At 31.3% G+C, this 17,369-nt stretch overlaps 1 protein-coding gene across 1 annotated transcript in view; it reads right to left on the reverse strand.

The window, feature by feature from the left end:
* The window catches only part of NBEAL1 (neurobeachin like 1), a 199,154-nt gene that overhangs the window by 71,475 nt on the left and 110,310 nt on the right, over positions 1–17,369 (reverse strand). Inside the window, exons 17-27 of the mRNA XM_051983755.1 lie at positions 16,713–16,798; positions 13,229–13,318; positions 11,606–11,771; positions 10,983–11,116; positions 10,063–10,222; positions 9,858–9,960; positions 9,411–9,570; positions 7,842–8,000; positions 2,725–2,884; positions 1,865–1,953; positions 68–622 (exon numbers count right to left, since the gene is read on the reverse strand). Of these exons, the coding sequence (XP_051839715.1) occupies positions 68–622; positions 1,865–1,953; positions 2,725–2,884; positions 7,842–8,000; positions 9,411–9,570; positions 9,858–9,960; positions 10,063–10,222; positions 10,983–11,116; positions 11,606–11,771; positions 13,229–13,318; positions 16,713–16,798 (1,862 nt within the window). The remainder of the gene's footprint in view (positions 1–67; positions 623–1,864; positions 1,954–2,724; positions 2,885–7,841; positions 8,001–9,410; positions 9,571–9,857; positions 9,961–10,062; positions 10,223–10,982; positions 11,117–11,605; positions 11,772–13,228; positions 13,319–16,712; positions 16,799–17,369) is intronic.

Here is a 17,369-nt window from a genome sequence, read left to right on the forward strand (position 1 = left end):
ACAAGTAATGTTCAAAAACTATATCTGTCCACAAATAAGCACTTGGATGGAAAATAGTAATCCTTACCTCTTGACTTTCAAATAATGAATGGTCATCAATAAATCCCATGTCGTTTGTAAGACTGCACTCTTTGTCAAGTTGTATAGAAAATGCTTTAGAAGAACACTCTATAGGAGATGGTGTGCTGGGCAAACTGTCTGGTATTTGACTTCCACTATCACTTAATTCCAATGAGTCAATACCAGTGAGATCCAAACTCAAATGGGAAGAATTATTGAGCCATAGTTCTTGGTTTTCTGCCACTGAGCTATCATCTAGTAGTAAGTGTGTGTTAGAGTCTAGAGACTGTCTTTCTTCCAAGCACCATGGATCAAAAGTTGTAGTAGCTAAGACAAAAGAGTTCAATTTCTCCCCTTCTCCCTTTTCATCACAGTACTTTTTTGGATCTTCAGGGATATTTTTTTTGTCTTCTTCCTTCACAAAATCAGTCCTGCTGTGCTTAAATCCATTTCCATTTACAAAATTTAATTTTAGAAAAAGCCTAACCAAGGTCTCTTGCCAGCCTACTTGTTGAGAAACCTGTTGGGCTACATCTGGTTGGGCCTGCAGCATTTGTAAAACCTGCAAAAGGATTAGTAGGAAACAATGTGATGAATGTTTTATTAATATAATAATATAATAATCCTATTTTCAGTTGCGATAATTAAAACAAAAATCAATTCTACTCTTCAAAATGCTAAGAAACTCATTTTAAATTTTTAATGTGAAATTTTAAGTCATAGTATTGTGATGTATAGTTATATATGATAAATAAAATCAACTTATTTCTTGCTATAAAGTTTGTTTATACAAATTTACATTTATTGAAAAATTTAAATAATCTTCATCAAGTATTTATCAAGAGAGCAAAACTAACTTAGTGTAATACAATCAAGATAATCATATTCATCAACTTACACCCCAAAATTCCTATGTGAATAAGTGAAATCCACTAATTTTGCCAGTCATCCAGAAATGAAAAATTTAAATCACATTTGACTTTTCCCTATCCTTCATCAACCATACCCAATTAGTTAAGCAAGATCTTTAATTCTTTCTTTGAAATAATGTCTTGCACATATAATCTTCCTTGCAGTTTTTGACTACTATCTATTATCTAAATTCTTATCAATTCTAATGCAACAATTCAACCAGCATTTATTAAGCATTATCCATCTAAAATCTTGGATTCAATAAGAAGATAAGAGAAGAAGAGAATGGCAAATTTAAGAAAATATAAGATAAACAAAAAATAATTCTAAGGGAAGGGCACAATATTTAGAAGACAGTACATAAAATAATAATTTTCAATTATTCACCTTAGTTGAGATGAAAATTAAGTTAAGAAATATATTTATTATTTTTTAAAAATTAGAAAAAAAGAGAAACATATTTACTCCCACATGTCTAAGATTTAAAGTATATGAACTATGTAAACAAATTTTGGGGAAAATTGTTAACCTATGTAGCAAAAAAACAAGAGCATCTTATAAATTCACAATATACTCAATTTATAGCAATTTAAATCCTGGTAATAAACTTCACAAAAGGGTAAGATAAATGAATTTTTCCTACAAAATTTTCAATGGGCTGGAAAATGGTTAATAAAGGGTAAGATCCTAATACTCTGAAAAGTTCATTCTCTTGAAAAGGTTAACCCTAAAACAATTAAGCTATTCTTTAGAAAACTCAAGGTATTAAAGTTTATATCAGAATGCTAAGAGCCAAAAATATACTAACTATAAGTAACCCAACAGAGCCTAAAACCTACTGATTCCCATAGCATACACTGCTATATTTTAAAATGCTTTAAAACTTACTAACCTTTCTGCATATAGGCACTCTGACATAGGTATCTGCTTTATGAGACATGTACATTACAGCTAACAGATCTTTGAAATTCACAACAGTATCTGTGGGTGAGAAAAAATTAAATATAAAATTAAATTATGGCCATAAAGCCTGGAAGGAGATTACTTTTATAAAATAAAAAATGTAAAAATCTTCAGATAAAGTGTAGAAATATTCCAAATATTCCCCCCTTTGAACTTCTATAGCATACATGGTCTACATTAATGTAATATTCTTAATATAATGGTATTCTTTATATAGTATTTACTTAACAATAAACGTTAAAAAAAAAAATCTTAAAAGCTGTATGAATTTAGGGATAGGATTAGATAGAAGAAATCACCAAAAAAGGAACTTCTAGTTGTATCCCTAAGAATTTAGGCATCTTAAAGGAAAAGTATAGTACTCCTCATGTTTTCCTTAATGACTTTTAATTATGAACATTCATTCCTTGGTAGTAATGAAGGCATAACATTACTGAATGAACTAATATGTGTGGAGTATATGTAATGTAAAAGGTAGTCCAGGGGAAGATTAAACATTTCAACAATATCAAATATACTTCTAATCTTATTACTAAGAATTCAACTTCAAGAAATTAATTTTGATGGGAATAGCAAACGCCTAACAGATAACTTGGAGGGCCGTCTTGAAGAACTGCTGACACTCAATATTCTTCCTTCTTCAGGTGACCAGATGATGAGTTTCTTTAAATTTAATGAGACTAGGAAGTCTTTAGACAGCAGAACATGAAGTCCATTATAAGGTCTACATTTAAAGTCTTATTATTAAGAAAATTACTTAAATGAAGTTAAATGTAACTTTATCCATACCTGTATTTAGGACTTGGTTAAAAAGGTTTTTAATAAGAGAAACATTAATTGGTACTTCACTCAGAAGGAGTCCCAGCCCTGAGTAACCAACATCTCTAAGTCGAATGCGCTGTTTACTCCGTTCATAGACTTTAGTGCATTTTAGCATCTGTTCTATGATCTGTAGCAAACAAAATATAGATCACTTAAGTTTAACAACCACACAAACATAAAGGAAATGAAGACTAAAAAAATTAGAATTCAAATGAAATATAATCACAAGTTTTGACTTCAGATGACAGATAATAAAATATCTATTTCACTCACTGTAGACAGACCAGAAATAAGGAAAGAGAGATAGAAGGTCATAATGGATAAAATACCATTGTATGACACTGGGCAAAATCACTTAACCTCTTCTCAAGTGTAAAATATGATTGTTTTCTATGGCCATTTAGGACCTTTTCATTCCTAAATCTATAATCCTATGAATATATTACATGCCATCAGAAATAAAGAGTGTCTTATTAACTACATGTATTATTATAAGGTAAGAGATTTCTGATCAGTGCTTGTTATTGGAAAATGGCAGCAAAGTAATAAATTTAAAAAAAAAACTTTAAGGGAAGAATTACATTTTAAAACTAAAATCTCACATCTGTGAAAGAATTTTCATTTATCATTGGGAGGAAAAATGAGCAATACATGAGTATACAATACTTTTGAAAAAATTATAGTCCCACAATATATGAAAAGATTAATAGATTGATTTTGTAGTAGTAAAGAAAAAGAAGCTAAATGAGTATACATTAATTAGGAAGTAGCTGAACAAATTGTGGTAATGAATGTAATGGAACATGTGACAAATGTGAGGCACTTAGAGATATGTCAGAAGAAGCAAACTAACTGATAAAAAATGAAATACACAAAAAGACCATAATGATATGAAAGAAAACTAAGAAGCTAAAGTGTGGTGAAAATTATAACCAATTTTGATACAAAAGAACTGACAATGCAACATATCTGCCTTTGCTTGGCATATTTGGAGTTTCATGTGTTCACTATACTATAGTTTTTGCTTCTCTGTGTTTCTTTGCTAATGAAAGGTTCAATTCTGTGGGAAAGTATCAATAAAAACTTTTTAAAAAATATTATTTCACATTGAATGGATGCCCATCAATTGGAGAATGGCTGAATAAGTTGTGGTATATGAATGCTATGGAATATTACTGTTCTGTAAGAAACAACTAGCAGAATGATTTCAGAAAGGCCTGGAGAAACTTACATGAACTGATGCTGAGTGAAACGAGCAGAACTAGGAGATCATTATATACTTCCACAACAATATAATATGATGATCAGTTCTGATGGATGGATCTCTTTTCAACAATGAGATGAACCAAATCAGTTCCATTTGTTCAATAATGAAGAGAACCAGCTAAACCCAGCGAAAGAACTATGGGAAATGAGTGTGAACCACAACATAGCATTTCTACTCCCTCTGTTTTTGTCTGCTAGCATTTTTGATTTCCTTCTCAGATTATTTTTACCTTATTCTAAGTCCAATTTTTCTTGTGCAGCAAAATAACTGTATAGATATGTATACATATATTGTATTTAACATATACTTTAATATATTTAACATGTATTGTTCTACCTGCCCTCTAGGGAAGTGGTTAGGGGGAAGGAGGGGAAAAGTTGGTAGAAGGTTTTGCAAGGGTCAATGCTGAAAAATTACACATGCATATATCTTATAAATAAAAAGCTATAATAAAAATATTATTTCACTCCTATAACATAAAATCTGTAAGTAGAGAAAAATTCCATCCCCCCAGTTTCGTTCTCTAACACTTTAGTATATACTTGTTTCTATAGCTGTAGCTAAAATTCTGCCTTTCACATTCCTGTGGAACATGAGTTAAAAGATAATAAAGTTTGTAAAAAAAAAAAAAAAAAAACTTTTTAACTTAATATAATCAAAATTATCTATTTTATGATCAATAATGATCTCTAGTTCTTCTTTGGTCACAAATTCCCTCCTCCTCCACAAATCTAAGAGTTAAACTATCCTATGTTCTTCTAATTTGTTTATAGTATCATTATGTCTAGATCATAAATCCATTTCAACCTTATCTTGGTATACAGTGTTAAGTGTGAGTCTATGCCTACTTTCTGCCATACTATTTTCCAATTTTCCCATCAGTTTTTGTCAAATAGTGAATTCTTATCCCAAAAGCTGGGATCCTTTGGTTTGTGAAATACTAGGCTGTTAGTTACAGCCTAGTTATGGCTATTTTGTTCTGTGAACCTAATCTATTCCACTGATCAATTTCTCTATTTCTTAGCCAGTATCAAATGGTTTTGATGACTGCTGCTTTATGCAGACAAGATTAGAAGAGAAACAATAAACTGGGAAAACATTTTACATCTTATAAAGGCCTCATTTCTAAAATATATAGAGAATTGACTCAAATTTATAATAGTTCAAGCCATTCTCCAAATGATACATAGTCAAAGAATATGAACAGACAATTTTCAGATGAAGAAATTGAAACTATTTGAAGCCACATGAAAAGGTACTCCAAATCACTATTGATCAGTGAAATGCAAATTAAGATAACTCTGAGATACTGAGATACCATTACACACCTGTCAGATTGGCTAAGATGACAGGAAAAGATAATGATGAATGTTGGAGGGGATGTGGGAAAACTGGGACATTGATACACTGTTGGTGGAGCTGTGAATGGCTCCAACCATTCTGGAGAGCAATTTATAACTATGCCCAAAGAATTATCACATTGTGCATACCCTTTGATCCAGCAGTGTTTCTACCGAGATTATATCCCAAAGAGATCCTAAAGGAGGGAAAAGGATCCATATGTGCAAGAATGTTTGTGGCAGGTCTCTTTGTAGTAGCAAGAAACTGGAAACTGAGTGGATGCCCATTAACTGGAGAATGGCTGAATAAATTATAGTATATGAATGCTATAGAATATTATTGTTCTGTAAGAAATGACCAACAGGATGATTTTAGAGAGATTGGAAAGACTTATATGAACTGATGCAAAGTGAAATGAGCAGAACCAGGAGATTATACAGAGCAACAATAAGACTATATGACAATCAATTCTGATGGACGTGGCTCTCTTCAACATTGAGATGATTCAAACCATTTCCACTTGTTCAGTGATGAAGAGAGACATCTACACCCAGAGAGAGGACTGTGGGAACATAGTGTGGAACACAACATAACATTCTCACTCTCTCTGTTGTTATTTGCTTGCATTTTGTTTTCTTTCTTAGTTTTTCTTTTTCTTCCTTCTTAATCTGATTTTTCTTGTGCAACAAGAGATTTGTATAATATGTATACAATCAAACATGTATTTCAACATATTTAACATGTATTGGACTACCTGCCAGCTAGGGGAGGGGGTGGGGGGAAAGAGGAGAAAATTTGGAATCAAAGGTTATGCAAAGGTCAATGCTAGAAAATTTACCCATGCTTATGCTTTGTAAATAAAAAGCTTTATTTAAAAAAAAAAAGAAAAGAAAAGAAAAGAAAGATAATAAAGTTTTAAAGTTCCTTCCCTGGTGTCTAAGACTGGAAGAAAAGAAGATTTCAAAGTACCAAAAGCTGTACTAGAAATAAAGCAATTTTCAAAGATCACTATGATGAGCCATTTTTTTAATCTACTTACATAATAGCATCAAACTGTTTCAAAGACAAGAAAACAATTTTTAAGTAGACCAATTTATTTGCAAAAAAATAATAGGGCCAGGGAACTTCCAAACTTCCCTAGAGATAGCAGCAATATGCCATAAATTATGTGTTCAAGTATATCTATTCATCATGAATAACCTTGACTGACTAACATTATATCCAATCTCTCCAAAGCAATTTGCATCAATACCTTCTTCTCAACCCCTCCATCCCATTCAGTCTCAGGAATTACCAAATCATTGAGACCCCCACCATGAGCTCCTGTATTCTATTCAATTTTTGTTCCTTCCAAAAATGGACATCCTGCTAATGTTAACTCAAAAGCAGCCCAAAGGATGCTTAATACAATCACTCCAATGACATCAAGGGAGGCAATTAAGCAAACTGCATAGAAAGTTATTTTCTGTTAATCTTATATAGATGATTAACCTTTTTTTGTTTTGTTTTGTTATTTAAAAAGGAGTGATTCAGCTAAGACTTAAAGCAAATATTGTAGGCTTCATGAATAATTACAATTCCACCTTCAATTTTTAACTGTTCTGGGGCTGCCAAGTCAAGTTAGACAGTAAGAATTTAAAATTTGAGACAATCTGGCAAAAGGGTTAAAAACATTTTCAAATAGTCCAGAGTTCACAGATAATCTTTTACTTTTTAAAAGTATCAAATAAAAGAGATTTTTGATCAGAATTAGAAAAGGAATACAAATAACAGCTTCAAGTTGACAAAGAATGAGAGAAAAGCATAATTTGGAGTTATGGACTGAACTCCAGAAGAATCACAGAATCTTTTTTCTTTAATTTAAATTTTTTTAATCAGCAAAAATTCGATTTCTTTGCTTCTCATACCATATTCCTTCCCCACTGTCCACCCCTAAACATAGAAATGAGAAAATAATAAAAACAAAACCCGTTAAAAACATTTGCAGTGGAGCAAATCAAATTCCTACATTAGTGAAGTTCAAAAAAAAATCTCATTCTATATTCTGAGTCTTTCATCTTTGTATCAGGATGTAGATAGCATGTTTCATCATTAGTCCTATGAAATTGTGGTTGGTCATCATGCTGATCAGTGTTTCAAAGTTGTTTAATTTTAACATTTTATCATTACTATATAAATCATTCTTCTGGTTCTGGTTACTTCCATCTACAATAATTCACATCTTTTCAGGTTTCTCCTCTTCATCATGTCTTATGACACAACAATATTCTATCACATTCATATACCCTAACAGGTTTAGCCATTCTCCAACTCATCCCCTACAGATTCTTTACTACCCTTAAAAGACTATCTATGTGACCATATTCTCAGTAGAAACCCACAAGCTCTTACTGCAAATACATTCCTACAAATTCTGGCTATAATTTTTCATGTTCCCAAGTAAACAGCATGTGCTATGTAATATATGTAATAGTACCTTAAATATCAGTTCTTTTAATCTGTCAGAGTACCTCTGATTTAACAGCAACACATAGAGTATATCAGCATTTCCTGGCTCAAAGAGTAGTAAGAAAAGTTGATCCCGTGCTGGACTGTTATGAAGCAGACTGCAGAGGACATCCAAGATTCCAAAGAGCTTTAATAAAAAAATAAAAATATGTAAAACAACCAAATATATCAAAATCCATATTAGAGTTCTTCAAATGAGTCTGGCAAAAAAAAAAAAAAACTTTCATAACCTACAATATTACAACCATTATACCTGGAAGAAATAATGTTTCTTCATCATTACTTAAGCATGAGCTTACTTTTTGAGATGAGAAGCAAAAGGTAATACCATGGTTTGAACCCTTCTCAAGAGATGGAAAGCAAAATTAATTATTAAGCAAAACACGGTAAGGGTACTGTATCTTCTTATTATTTTGCAGTCCCTACACCTAACTGCTAAAACAAATTCATTTGATAGCCCCTACTACAGGGTCATTTTCAGACAGAATATGCAGTAAAAATGAAATAATTACAAAAGGATAAAAATATGTAAACAATTATACAATTTATTCAAATTGGTAGTAGCATGTTACATAATAGATAGAAAGATTAGCAACGTGGCAAAAGCACTTTCCCAATCACACTCACCAGAAGAATGGCCTCTCCCTCCCTAAATCTCTTAATCTTGTCCATCTGACTCCTCTAACAGCACTCTTACTTCATACTATGGTTGCTGGTTGATTCATGTAGTTTATTCTTTTATTATCCTGTTAAGATTCCTGGATAGGAAAAACTATTGTTTTTCATCTTGTTGTACTCCCTGTGCCTAAGAGAGCAATTGATACTTAAAAGGTGTTTAACTGGTTTCCTCTATAATTTTCTGTACTTTATTTATTTAAAACCTTATTCTGAAAAGGGGTTCCACAGGTTTCATTAGACTGCCAGATATGTCCATGACACACAAAAGAGTGTAAAAGCCCTGGTCTAAGGCCATGTCTTAGATTGAAAATGCTGTGAGTCTCATTTTCCTTATCTGTAAGTCAAGAATAATGTCTTCTCTCTCATGAGGACTAATGGAGGAGCTTATTAAGAAAAAATTCTAAAGAATTATATAAGTAAGTTTATAAGGCATAAGATTTGGAATATAACATAAAGGTAAAACAGATATAAATTTACAATTTGCCTTTTGAATGAATACTTGCTAATAATAAATACCATGCTAATACAAAATTTGGTTTTGGCATCTCTTGATTATTCATACTATATAAACAGTTCACATGAATTGGAAAGCAGATTAATCAAAATACATTTCATATGAGAAATTGCTGAAGAGAAAGACCTACTTGTTGCTACCAATCAATTTCTATGCTAAGACATTATTTTCTAACTCCCAACTAGCACACTCAAGCATAATGTTGTCTATTTTAATAAATTCATATTATGTAGTAACTAGTTAAAAAATTATTCATCCAATGAAATGCTGTAAAAATAATAGTAAATACAACTTATTTTTACAATCTGACTGTATAAATGCTTAAATATATTAATCTCAAAGTACCTGTTCTTCTTCACTGATAACAGATATGTAGCCCATGATGCTCTGTATTTCTTCCAGAGTAGCACCTTTGCTCAAGAAGTATTTGATCAACCCATACAAGGATGTCCGTATTGTTTGGACATCCTCTGGCGACAATTCACTACTTTCTTTACAATCAGTTCTAGAAGAAAGTCAAAAAAGTAAAAATGAAGTGTTATTTTTTTAATCAGAATCCAAAAACTACAGTTTTCTGTGGACTCTAAATGCCAGATTAAAAATCTTCTTATATTTGATAATAAGACTATGAGAAACCAGTGCTTTTCAGCCCCAATAACCCCCAATAGAAAAATCCATTTAAAAACAAAAAAGGGCTTGAAAAAATGAAAGAATTGTTAGAAAGTTAATAATCCAGTAATTTAGGTAGAAAAGGAGGAATACTATACAAACTGAGAAGCAAGGGTATCATACCCATAATGAATTCGAAGTGTATCCAGTAGAAATTGCACACCATATTTCTTTCGAAAGACCCTTCTGCTATCTTTGATAATGGTAGAAAGATATTGTATATGACCTAAAATAAAAATTTATTGTTAAAAGATTTATCCAAGGGGAAAGTACTCTATAAATTGCTAGATTTTTTTCAAACAGAACTGTAACTTTTATTTAATCTCACCAATCCGAAAGGGAAAATCTCCACGATTCCAGATACGAAAATCAAAAAGTAAAAATTTATACATTTGCTGCAGAAGTTGAACATTTTTCTCCACTGATACTTGCTCAATTAGTAGCTGTACTGCAACTAATACATTCACATCCATTAAGTTACTTGGAACCTAAAATCCAAACAATAATAGGACTCAAAAAAAGGTTTAAAGTCACAGAGTAGATAACTTTGATTACAGAATTTAATAAACTACTGTTTAGACATGTAATTGATAAAAGGAACTCTTGAATGAGGGAACTTTCCTTACCAATGCAGGTTCCCCTCGCTGAAATTTGTAATTTTAATAAATTGCCTAAGGCACTGAGAGATAAATTAATTAGCTGAGTTCAAAGAGTAAGTGTTAAAGGGGCAGAGGGTTGAACCCAGGTGGCTTTAAAAGCCACTTTTCAAACCATCACATCAGTGTATTTCTGTATATAATGATATAAAAACACATATTGAAAATATTATTTAAGATTAAAGCAATTCTCAAGGTTTAATCAGAAAATTCTAAGATATTATTTTCAAAAGTAAGTTGTTTTTCTTCACTCTAAATACTGAAAATCAAGAATGTCAAATCAATATTAAATACCACAAATACTAGGAGCTGAAATAAAAGGTGTGTTTTTTATAGACTATCCATTACAGAGAATCTCCCAAAATCTTAGCGCTATTTTAAGTTATTAGGGCTTATACTCTCAAAAGTTTTAAGCTATTAAAATCTTAAAATGGCACAAAGATTTTTATATTTGTATAATGTAAAATAAGACAGGTTCCTACAAAAACAGATTCACTAAACAATTCACCAAATTCTACTGGATCAATGTAAAAGCAAGCAGAATTGTTTTCAGGGCAAATATCTACTTTTATGTAATAACATATTTGCTTACTTTCTGCAATAAAGCTCCAAGTATTGCAGCTCCATGGGAGTGAATGAAATTTTCTTGATTGATAGAGTGTCTCTGAATAAAGTGCTTGACCACCAGGATAAACATTGCAATTAAATTCTTCTCTAGTCTAGATTCTGTAAAATTGCAGGTAGAATAAACACATTATAATAATTTTTATCATCCCTTTCTTATTTTATAATGTACTTCATATTGCAATATTTTCCTAAGTATCAATTGGGTTCAATTAATTTTATTCATGTATCTGTACAATGTAAGTATCAGAGAAATTTGTATTTTAGAGAGAATGAAAGAGAGAGAGAGAGAGAATTCAGACTATTGTCTTATTTCCAAAATGTAATGACATTGAGGCAACTGGTTTTAAGTAAAAGTTTTTGTTGCCTAATAGCAAGGCTATGTTACATTTCTAATGGAAGCTTCATAAATTTTAATTTTCTCTTATACTTTCTACTTAAAACTTTCTGAACTACTTCAGTAAAAAGGAGGGTGGAATTTCATTGTAAATGTAGTACCTGTTTTTGTCTTTGTATTAATGAATTAATTTTATCATCTATTTAATTCCCAGTTTCCCAAAAGTCCATTTCATGTCCATCTTGCAACAGTACCTGAAGCTTTTGTAGAAGATAATATTACCCAGTCTCCTTCTACAGGAGTCATCATCTCAGAAAACATATTTTCCTTATTTCTTTCTGTTATCTGTCCATCAAAAAAGCTGATTTGTTCCAAAAGCGGAAAGAGGACATTCAAGCCACCTATGCAATTTATAACATCCTGAAAAAACAAAATGTAAATTTTACCTAGAAAATGAAAAATAATATAGAAATAATATCATGTACATACCTATGAGAAAGTGACAGTTTTCTAATATTTAGAAATAAATTAGTTTTATATTAAAAATAACTATTGTAAGACCGATTTGTTTTGAATTGAAGTTAAATAAAAACTAGAAATTTTATGTTTTTATTTTTAAATGTTTTGTTCTTTTCAAATTCCAGGTTTTTCTGAAAGCATCCTGCATATTTCCGAAAAAGATCATGCAAAATAAATATTAGTAAGAGGATTTTATTTTGCTCAAATATTTTGTTTGGGAAAGTTAGTTATAATGATGTGTTCCTACACTGAAAGGGTTTTTATCTTGAATGGAGTAAACAATTAGACATTAATTAATTTATTTAGTATCTAATATGGAAATATGCAGTGCCAGACAATATGGGAAATGTAAAAATTAAAACTGTAAGGTTCCTTCCTTTAAAATTTTTTTACATTTTCCCTGGTTTTTATAAATCATATTTTTAGAAAGATAAATTTTTATAGAGAAAAAATGGTAAATGATATGCTATTTAAAGCTCTATCTGGGGAGCTTAGTATATTTTTGTTATCCAGGGATAATACGAAGCACCACAAGTTGACAACCAGTAGAAAAGCAGAGGAGGAAATAGTCAGCCTATATAAGCAAAACTTATGTTGTTGTGAACTTAGTTGTTTTAAATAATGGCAAACATCACATCATGAATACGCCAGGAAAAACTGAATTTTACTGTTATAACTACAAAAGCATTGCATCCTTCTTTAAGAGGGAAATTTCTTCTCCAAGAGGTAAAAAAACTAAATAAATAACTCATCATTTTTCAGTGAGTACCTCCTATACTCTGAGATTTTCTCTCAACTACCGCAAACATCCTTGATAAAAATTAAGAAAATTAGGTGACTCAAAAAGGTAGCAACTCATCATCATCAAAAAAAAAGGGGAGGATAGAATTTTGAAGAATTGTTCAAATTATAATGAGCCTATCAACTGGTGAATTTAACTGAATGAAGATTGTACAAATACAATCTTAAATTAATTTGACTGACAACTATTTCTATTTCTTGTTAATGAAAGATAATTTTTTTCTTCCCTATGAAGAAAGGGAGTGTGATTTCGATTTCACATTAAGTCACTATTTTTTATTCATATCTATAAAGCAAAATAAAATTCTAAAGAAGGCAACATACTTCTGTTAGAAAGATTATTAATTAAATCAACGTATTATGGATGTCATAATTCAATCATGGAGGATCACTAACTTTCAGTTAATCAAAATTGCATGTTTCTATAAACATTCTACTGAAATTTGATAAATGCTACCATGAATATGAATTCAAAGCATATGATGGTTGTCAACAGTAGTTCTTTAATTATGGACCATCAAATTCAAATAAGCTATTTTTTTTTGTCATAAATTTACCTTGATGTCCCAGTTCACTACTTTGTTTCCTGTCAATCTTCCATGAAAACAATTGATTGATAAATCAAGGCAGATAGAATTTCTACAGGCCTAAGATTCCAAGAAAAACAGAATATAGCATTTTAATACAATCTGTAACAGTAGGTACATAATAAATGCTTTTTAAATAAAGGAACAATTATCTAAGTAGCAAGGGCATATTTAGGAATAATTTTAAATGGTGTCACTGATAAGACTGCCATGTTACAAACTCTAATACTCCCATTCTCTATATACCTTTTAAATATATGGATCAGGAATGAAACCCCAGAAAGATTCCTTTATAGCAACACCATTTTATACCATGACCACCCCAAAAATAACCGTGAAAAACAACAAAAGAAGCCAACTTAGTGAAAGCAAGTCAGTAAATTAACAGACTTATGTTCTAGACCCATGTCCAGCACTTACTAGCTGTGTGACTTTAAACAAATCCCTTTACCTCTCTGATTCTAAAATGTTTCAACTATAAAATGAGGATTTTGGTTTAGATGATCTCTAAGGGTCTTTCAAATGCTAACTAACATTTTAGGTTTAAAACATAAATATTAAAAGACCAATTATAGACATATGAATTAATTTCCCTCAAGACACCAACAACTATTATTTATATGAAGCCTCTCAGAAATTACCTTAAAAGGATTTCAGTGATGTTAATTCAGCGAACTTATAATAAATGTAATTTCATATTTATTCAAAGAATCTAAAAGTTTTCTATGAAATTGGGTTCCATTCCAACAGAAAAGCATGAAATTAATTTGTCATAATTCAAAACACAACCATCTTCTCATTGAAGGCAGTCTTACTTTTCTTTATATTGCCTATAGCAATATAGGTGGTATCTCCTATTTCAGATCACTTGTTGAAGTTTATCCCATTCTCCCTACCCCACTCCTATTATTTTACAATAAATTGTCTTTCAGAGCAAGTTTTTGATATATATCTAGTATCTAGGCTAATGCTTTGCATATGTTAGGTACTTAAATGTTTGAGTAGTGTACCAAGAACAAAATAGCCTGTCTAAATGAACTAAGCAGAAAATAAAGAATTTCATTATTGATACCAGCTATTATACTACTGAGGACCTGAGAAATGAATTTGTTGTAGTGAAATCCTTCTTTTAAAAGTTTGGCAGAACAATGTGATTATTTTCACAACAGTACTTGCTACATGCAAGGTACTTTATTAAATACTACAGACACAAAGACAAAGAGCTTATGTTCTCAGGGTAAAGGGGCATGGATTAGACTATATGTACAGACAGATAAATAAAGAATGTGTACAAAATATTTAAAAGGTACAACATTAATAACTGTGTATGTGTATGTGTAAGATTCAGGGACAGAAAAGGTCTTCTTTGGAGATGGCACCTGAATTATGCTTTGAAGGAAGCTCAGGTCTAGATGTCAGAAATGTGTTTAACTTGGGGATCCACTCACACAAAGACACACATTTGCAGGAGAGAGAATATCATATATGAAGAAACAGATAAACTAGTTAGATTGTATTATCAAGGGTATATCACAGTACAGGGCAGTAATATGAAAAGACAGAGTAGAGGGAAAGCTGAAGGAGTACCATAGGTTATCAACTGAAAACTAAAAATGTGAATAGTAAACACTTACTGGGTCCCTCCAGCTAGTTAATTCCTCCCCAATATTACCTTGGATGTACTCTGTGTATTCAACATCTCTGTATTTTGTTTCTTACAATAAAATATAAGCTTCTTATAAGCAAGAAATTATTATTTTTAATCTCTGCAAGCCTCATTTCCTACAAGTGCTTAAAAAATGTTTGTTGACTACATTTTCTATTCTTTATGTTCATATGTTGGAATATGTTCATTTATATGTCGGAATGAACTTGGAATGAACTCTTCAAGATACATGCTTATTTCTCAGTAAGATTTTATGTTCTTTAAGGGTAATTAATAAAAAATAACATACAATTTTTTTAACAGGATAGACTTATTGAATTGAAGTGACATGAATACAATAGATATAGTCTAAGTGTACCTGGAGTACTATATGTGCCTATGATTATAGAACTATAACAGGGGAAAAGTTCTTTAAAGAGTTAATATCCTTCTCGTTGATAAGCTAGCCTTTTTTATTTTATCATCATTAACTTTTTGATTTCCAGATGACATTCCAAACACAGGGGAATAGATGGGAAGGAATCCTATATTAAAGTCAGAGACCTGGATAGCTCTACTCTTTTTACTACTTGTGTGATGTCTGATACATACTCAATGCCTCAATTTTTTCATTGGTGAAATCAGGGAGATGGACCAATATCATACAATATTTTTTCAGAGCATAGATTAGCTTTTCATTTAAAAATTAGGAAAAGATAGTATTAGAACACAGAAGTTGTGTTTTTAGCATTTATATAAGCAATTTTAGCATTTAGGCCCAATTTTATAAATTTAGTTGTAATTTTTTCTTGAATTAATAAGGCCAGTAAATACATTTGTTTCATACCCATAGCTTTTGTGAATGCGCATGTTTTTCAACATACAACAAACATTTATTGATCACCAATTTCTATGAACCATTATTCTATAAATTCTATAAACATCTATAAATCTAGACTTCTTAAACTTTTTCCACTCATGACCCTTTTTGCCCACAAAATTTTTATGTGACCCCAGGGATACAGATACATAAAACAGACATACAAATCAAACATTTACTGATAATAAATCACAATTTTGTAAACACCCCCTCCCCACCAAATTCAGTTATGAGGCCCCATATATGGTCAAAAACCACAGCTGAAGAAGCTGGGCTGAAACAAAATCATTTCTCAGGCACTGAGGTACTGCTCTTTCCGGCTCATTTCCACTAGAAAAATCCACCCAAACTGCAACCACTCAACAAAATAAAATGACAAGTAAATAGATGAAAAAATATGAAAAAGAATAGGAAATGTCTTTTTTCCCCCTATCAGTTAAGTTCATTTAATAACAGTAATGAAGATGATGATAGTAGCTAGTATTTATATAGTATGTACTTATCATAAAAAAACCTTAGAAGGAAAGTGTTACTATTATTACCATTTTATAGAAGAAACTGAGGCAAATAAAGGCTACATGACTTGCCCAAGATAACAGTCATTTTATTGAACAAAGCATGATGAAAGCATAGCTCAATTCTATTTCATCTTTCATTCCTGAAAAGTGAAAGGGTGACCTTGAGCAATACATTAATTATGGACACATCTTGCTTAATATCATTAATTTATGCAATGAAAACATAAAACAAGAAAAAAAGTTACAAAAACCAGTTTGTTCTGTGAAAATGAAACATTTTTATGTTCCATGGAAAAAGCTAGAATTAGACTTGATCTTCAGAGCTTTAAATCCACTTCAAAGATTCCCAACTTCCTTTGAAAACTAGTAAGCCAAAATATATAATTAGAGCAAAAAATAATTTATTCTAACCTTTGGTGTGTAATAAATAAGAATTTTACTAGGCAGATCTGGCATTTCAAATTCCGGGGATTTCCAAGGACTTAAGCAGTTTGGACCTGAAAAAAAAAAAAAATCACTATACTTCACATACTTGCAAACTGATATTTTGCTAGGTACTATGTAATATAATGTTTCTTACATAAGATACCATTTTCCCAGCTCCATCCCTTTTCATGAGCCTTCTCCCATGACAGGAATATTTTCACTCTTCACCTCCATAACCTTGCCTCATTTCAAGATTCAGCTCAGATCCTACCTTCTTTCTGTTATAAGTCTATCTGGGTCTTAACCCACCTCCACCCCAACTACTAGTTTTTCACTCTGGGATAACCATCTTAAGTTGAATATATCCTATATGCAGATCCCCTCCCCACAAAATGAGAACACTCTGAGGGAAGAAACCACATTTTTTTGCCTTTCTTTGCATTCCTGGTCCTAGCAGAGTACAGTCCTTTTTATATAAGCATCTAATAAGTGCTTGCTGACCTAGTTGTGTTATCCACAAAAGCTGAATTGAAAGTAAAGAGCTTCTAGTAGCTCAAATGGACACAAGACTGCTATTAAGTAGGAGAACTACAAAGGAGTCTAGTTTGAGGTTGTCTTCCTATCTCCCAAAACTTACTCAAA

Source organism: Antechinus flavipes, chromosome 3, assembly GCF_016432865.1.
Source record: "Antechinus flavipes isolate AdamAnt ecotype Samford, QLD, Australia chromosome 3, AdamAnt_v2, whole genome shotgun sequence".
NCBI classification, from domain to species: Eukaryota; Metazoa; Chordata; class Mammalia; order Dasyuromorphia; family Dasyuridae; genus Antechinus; species Antechinus flavipes.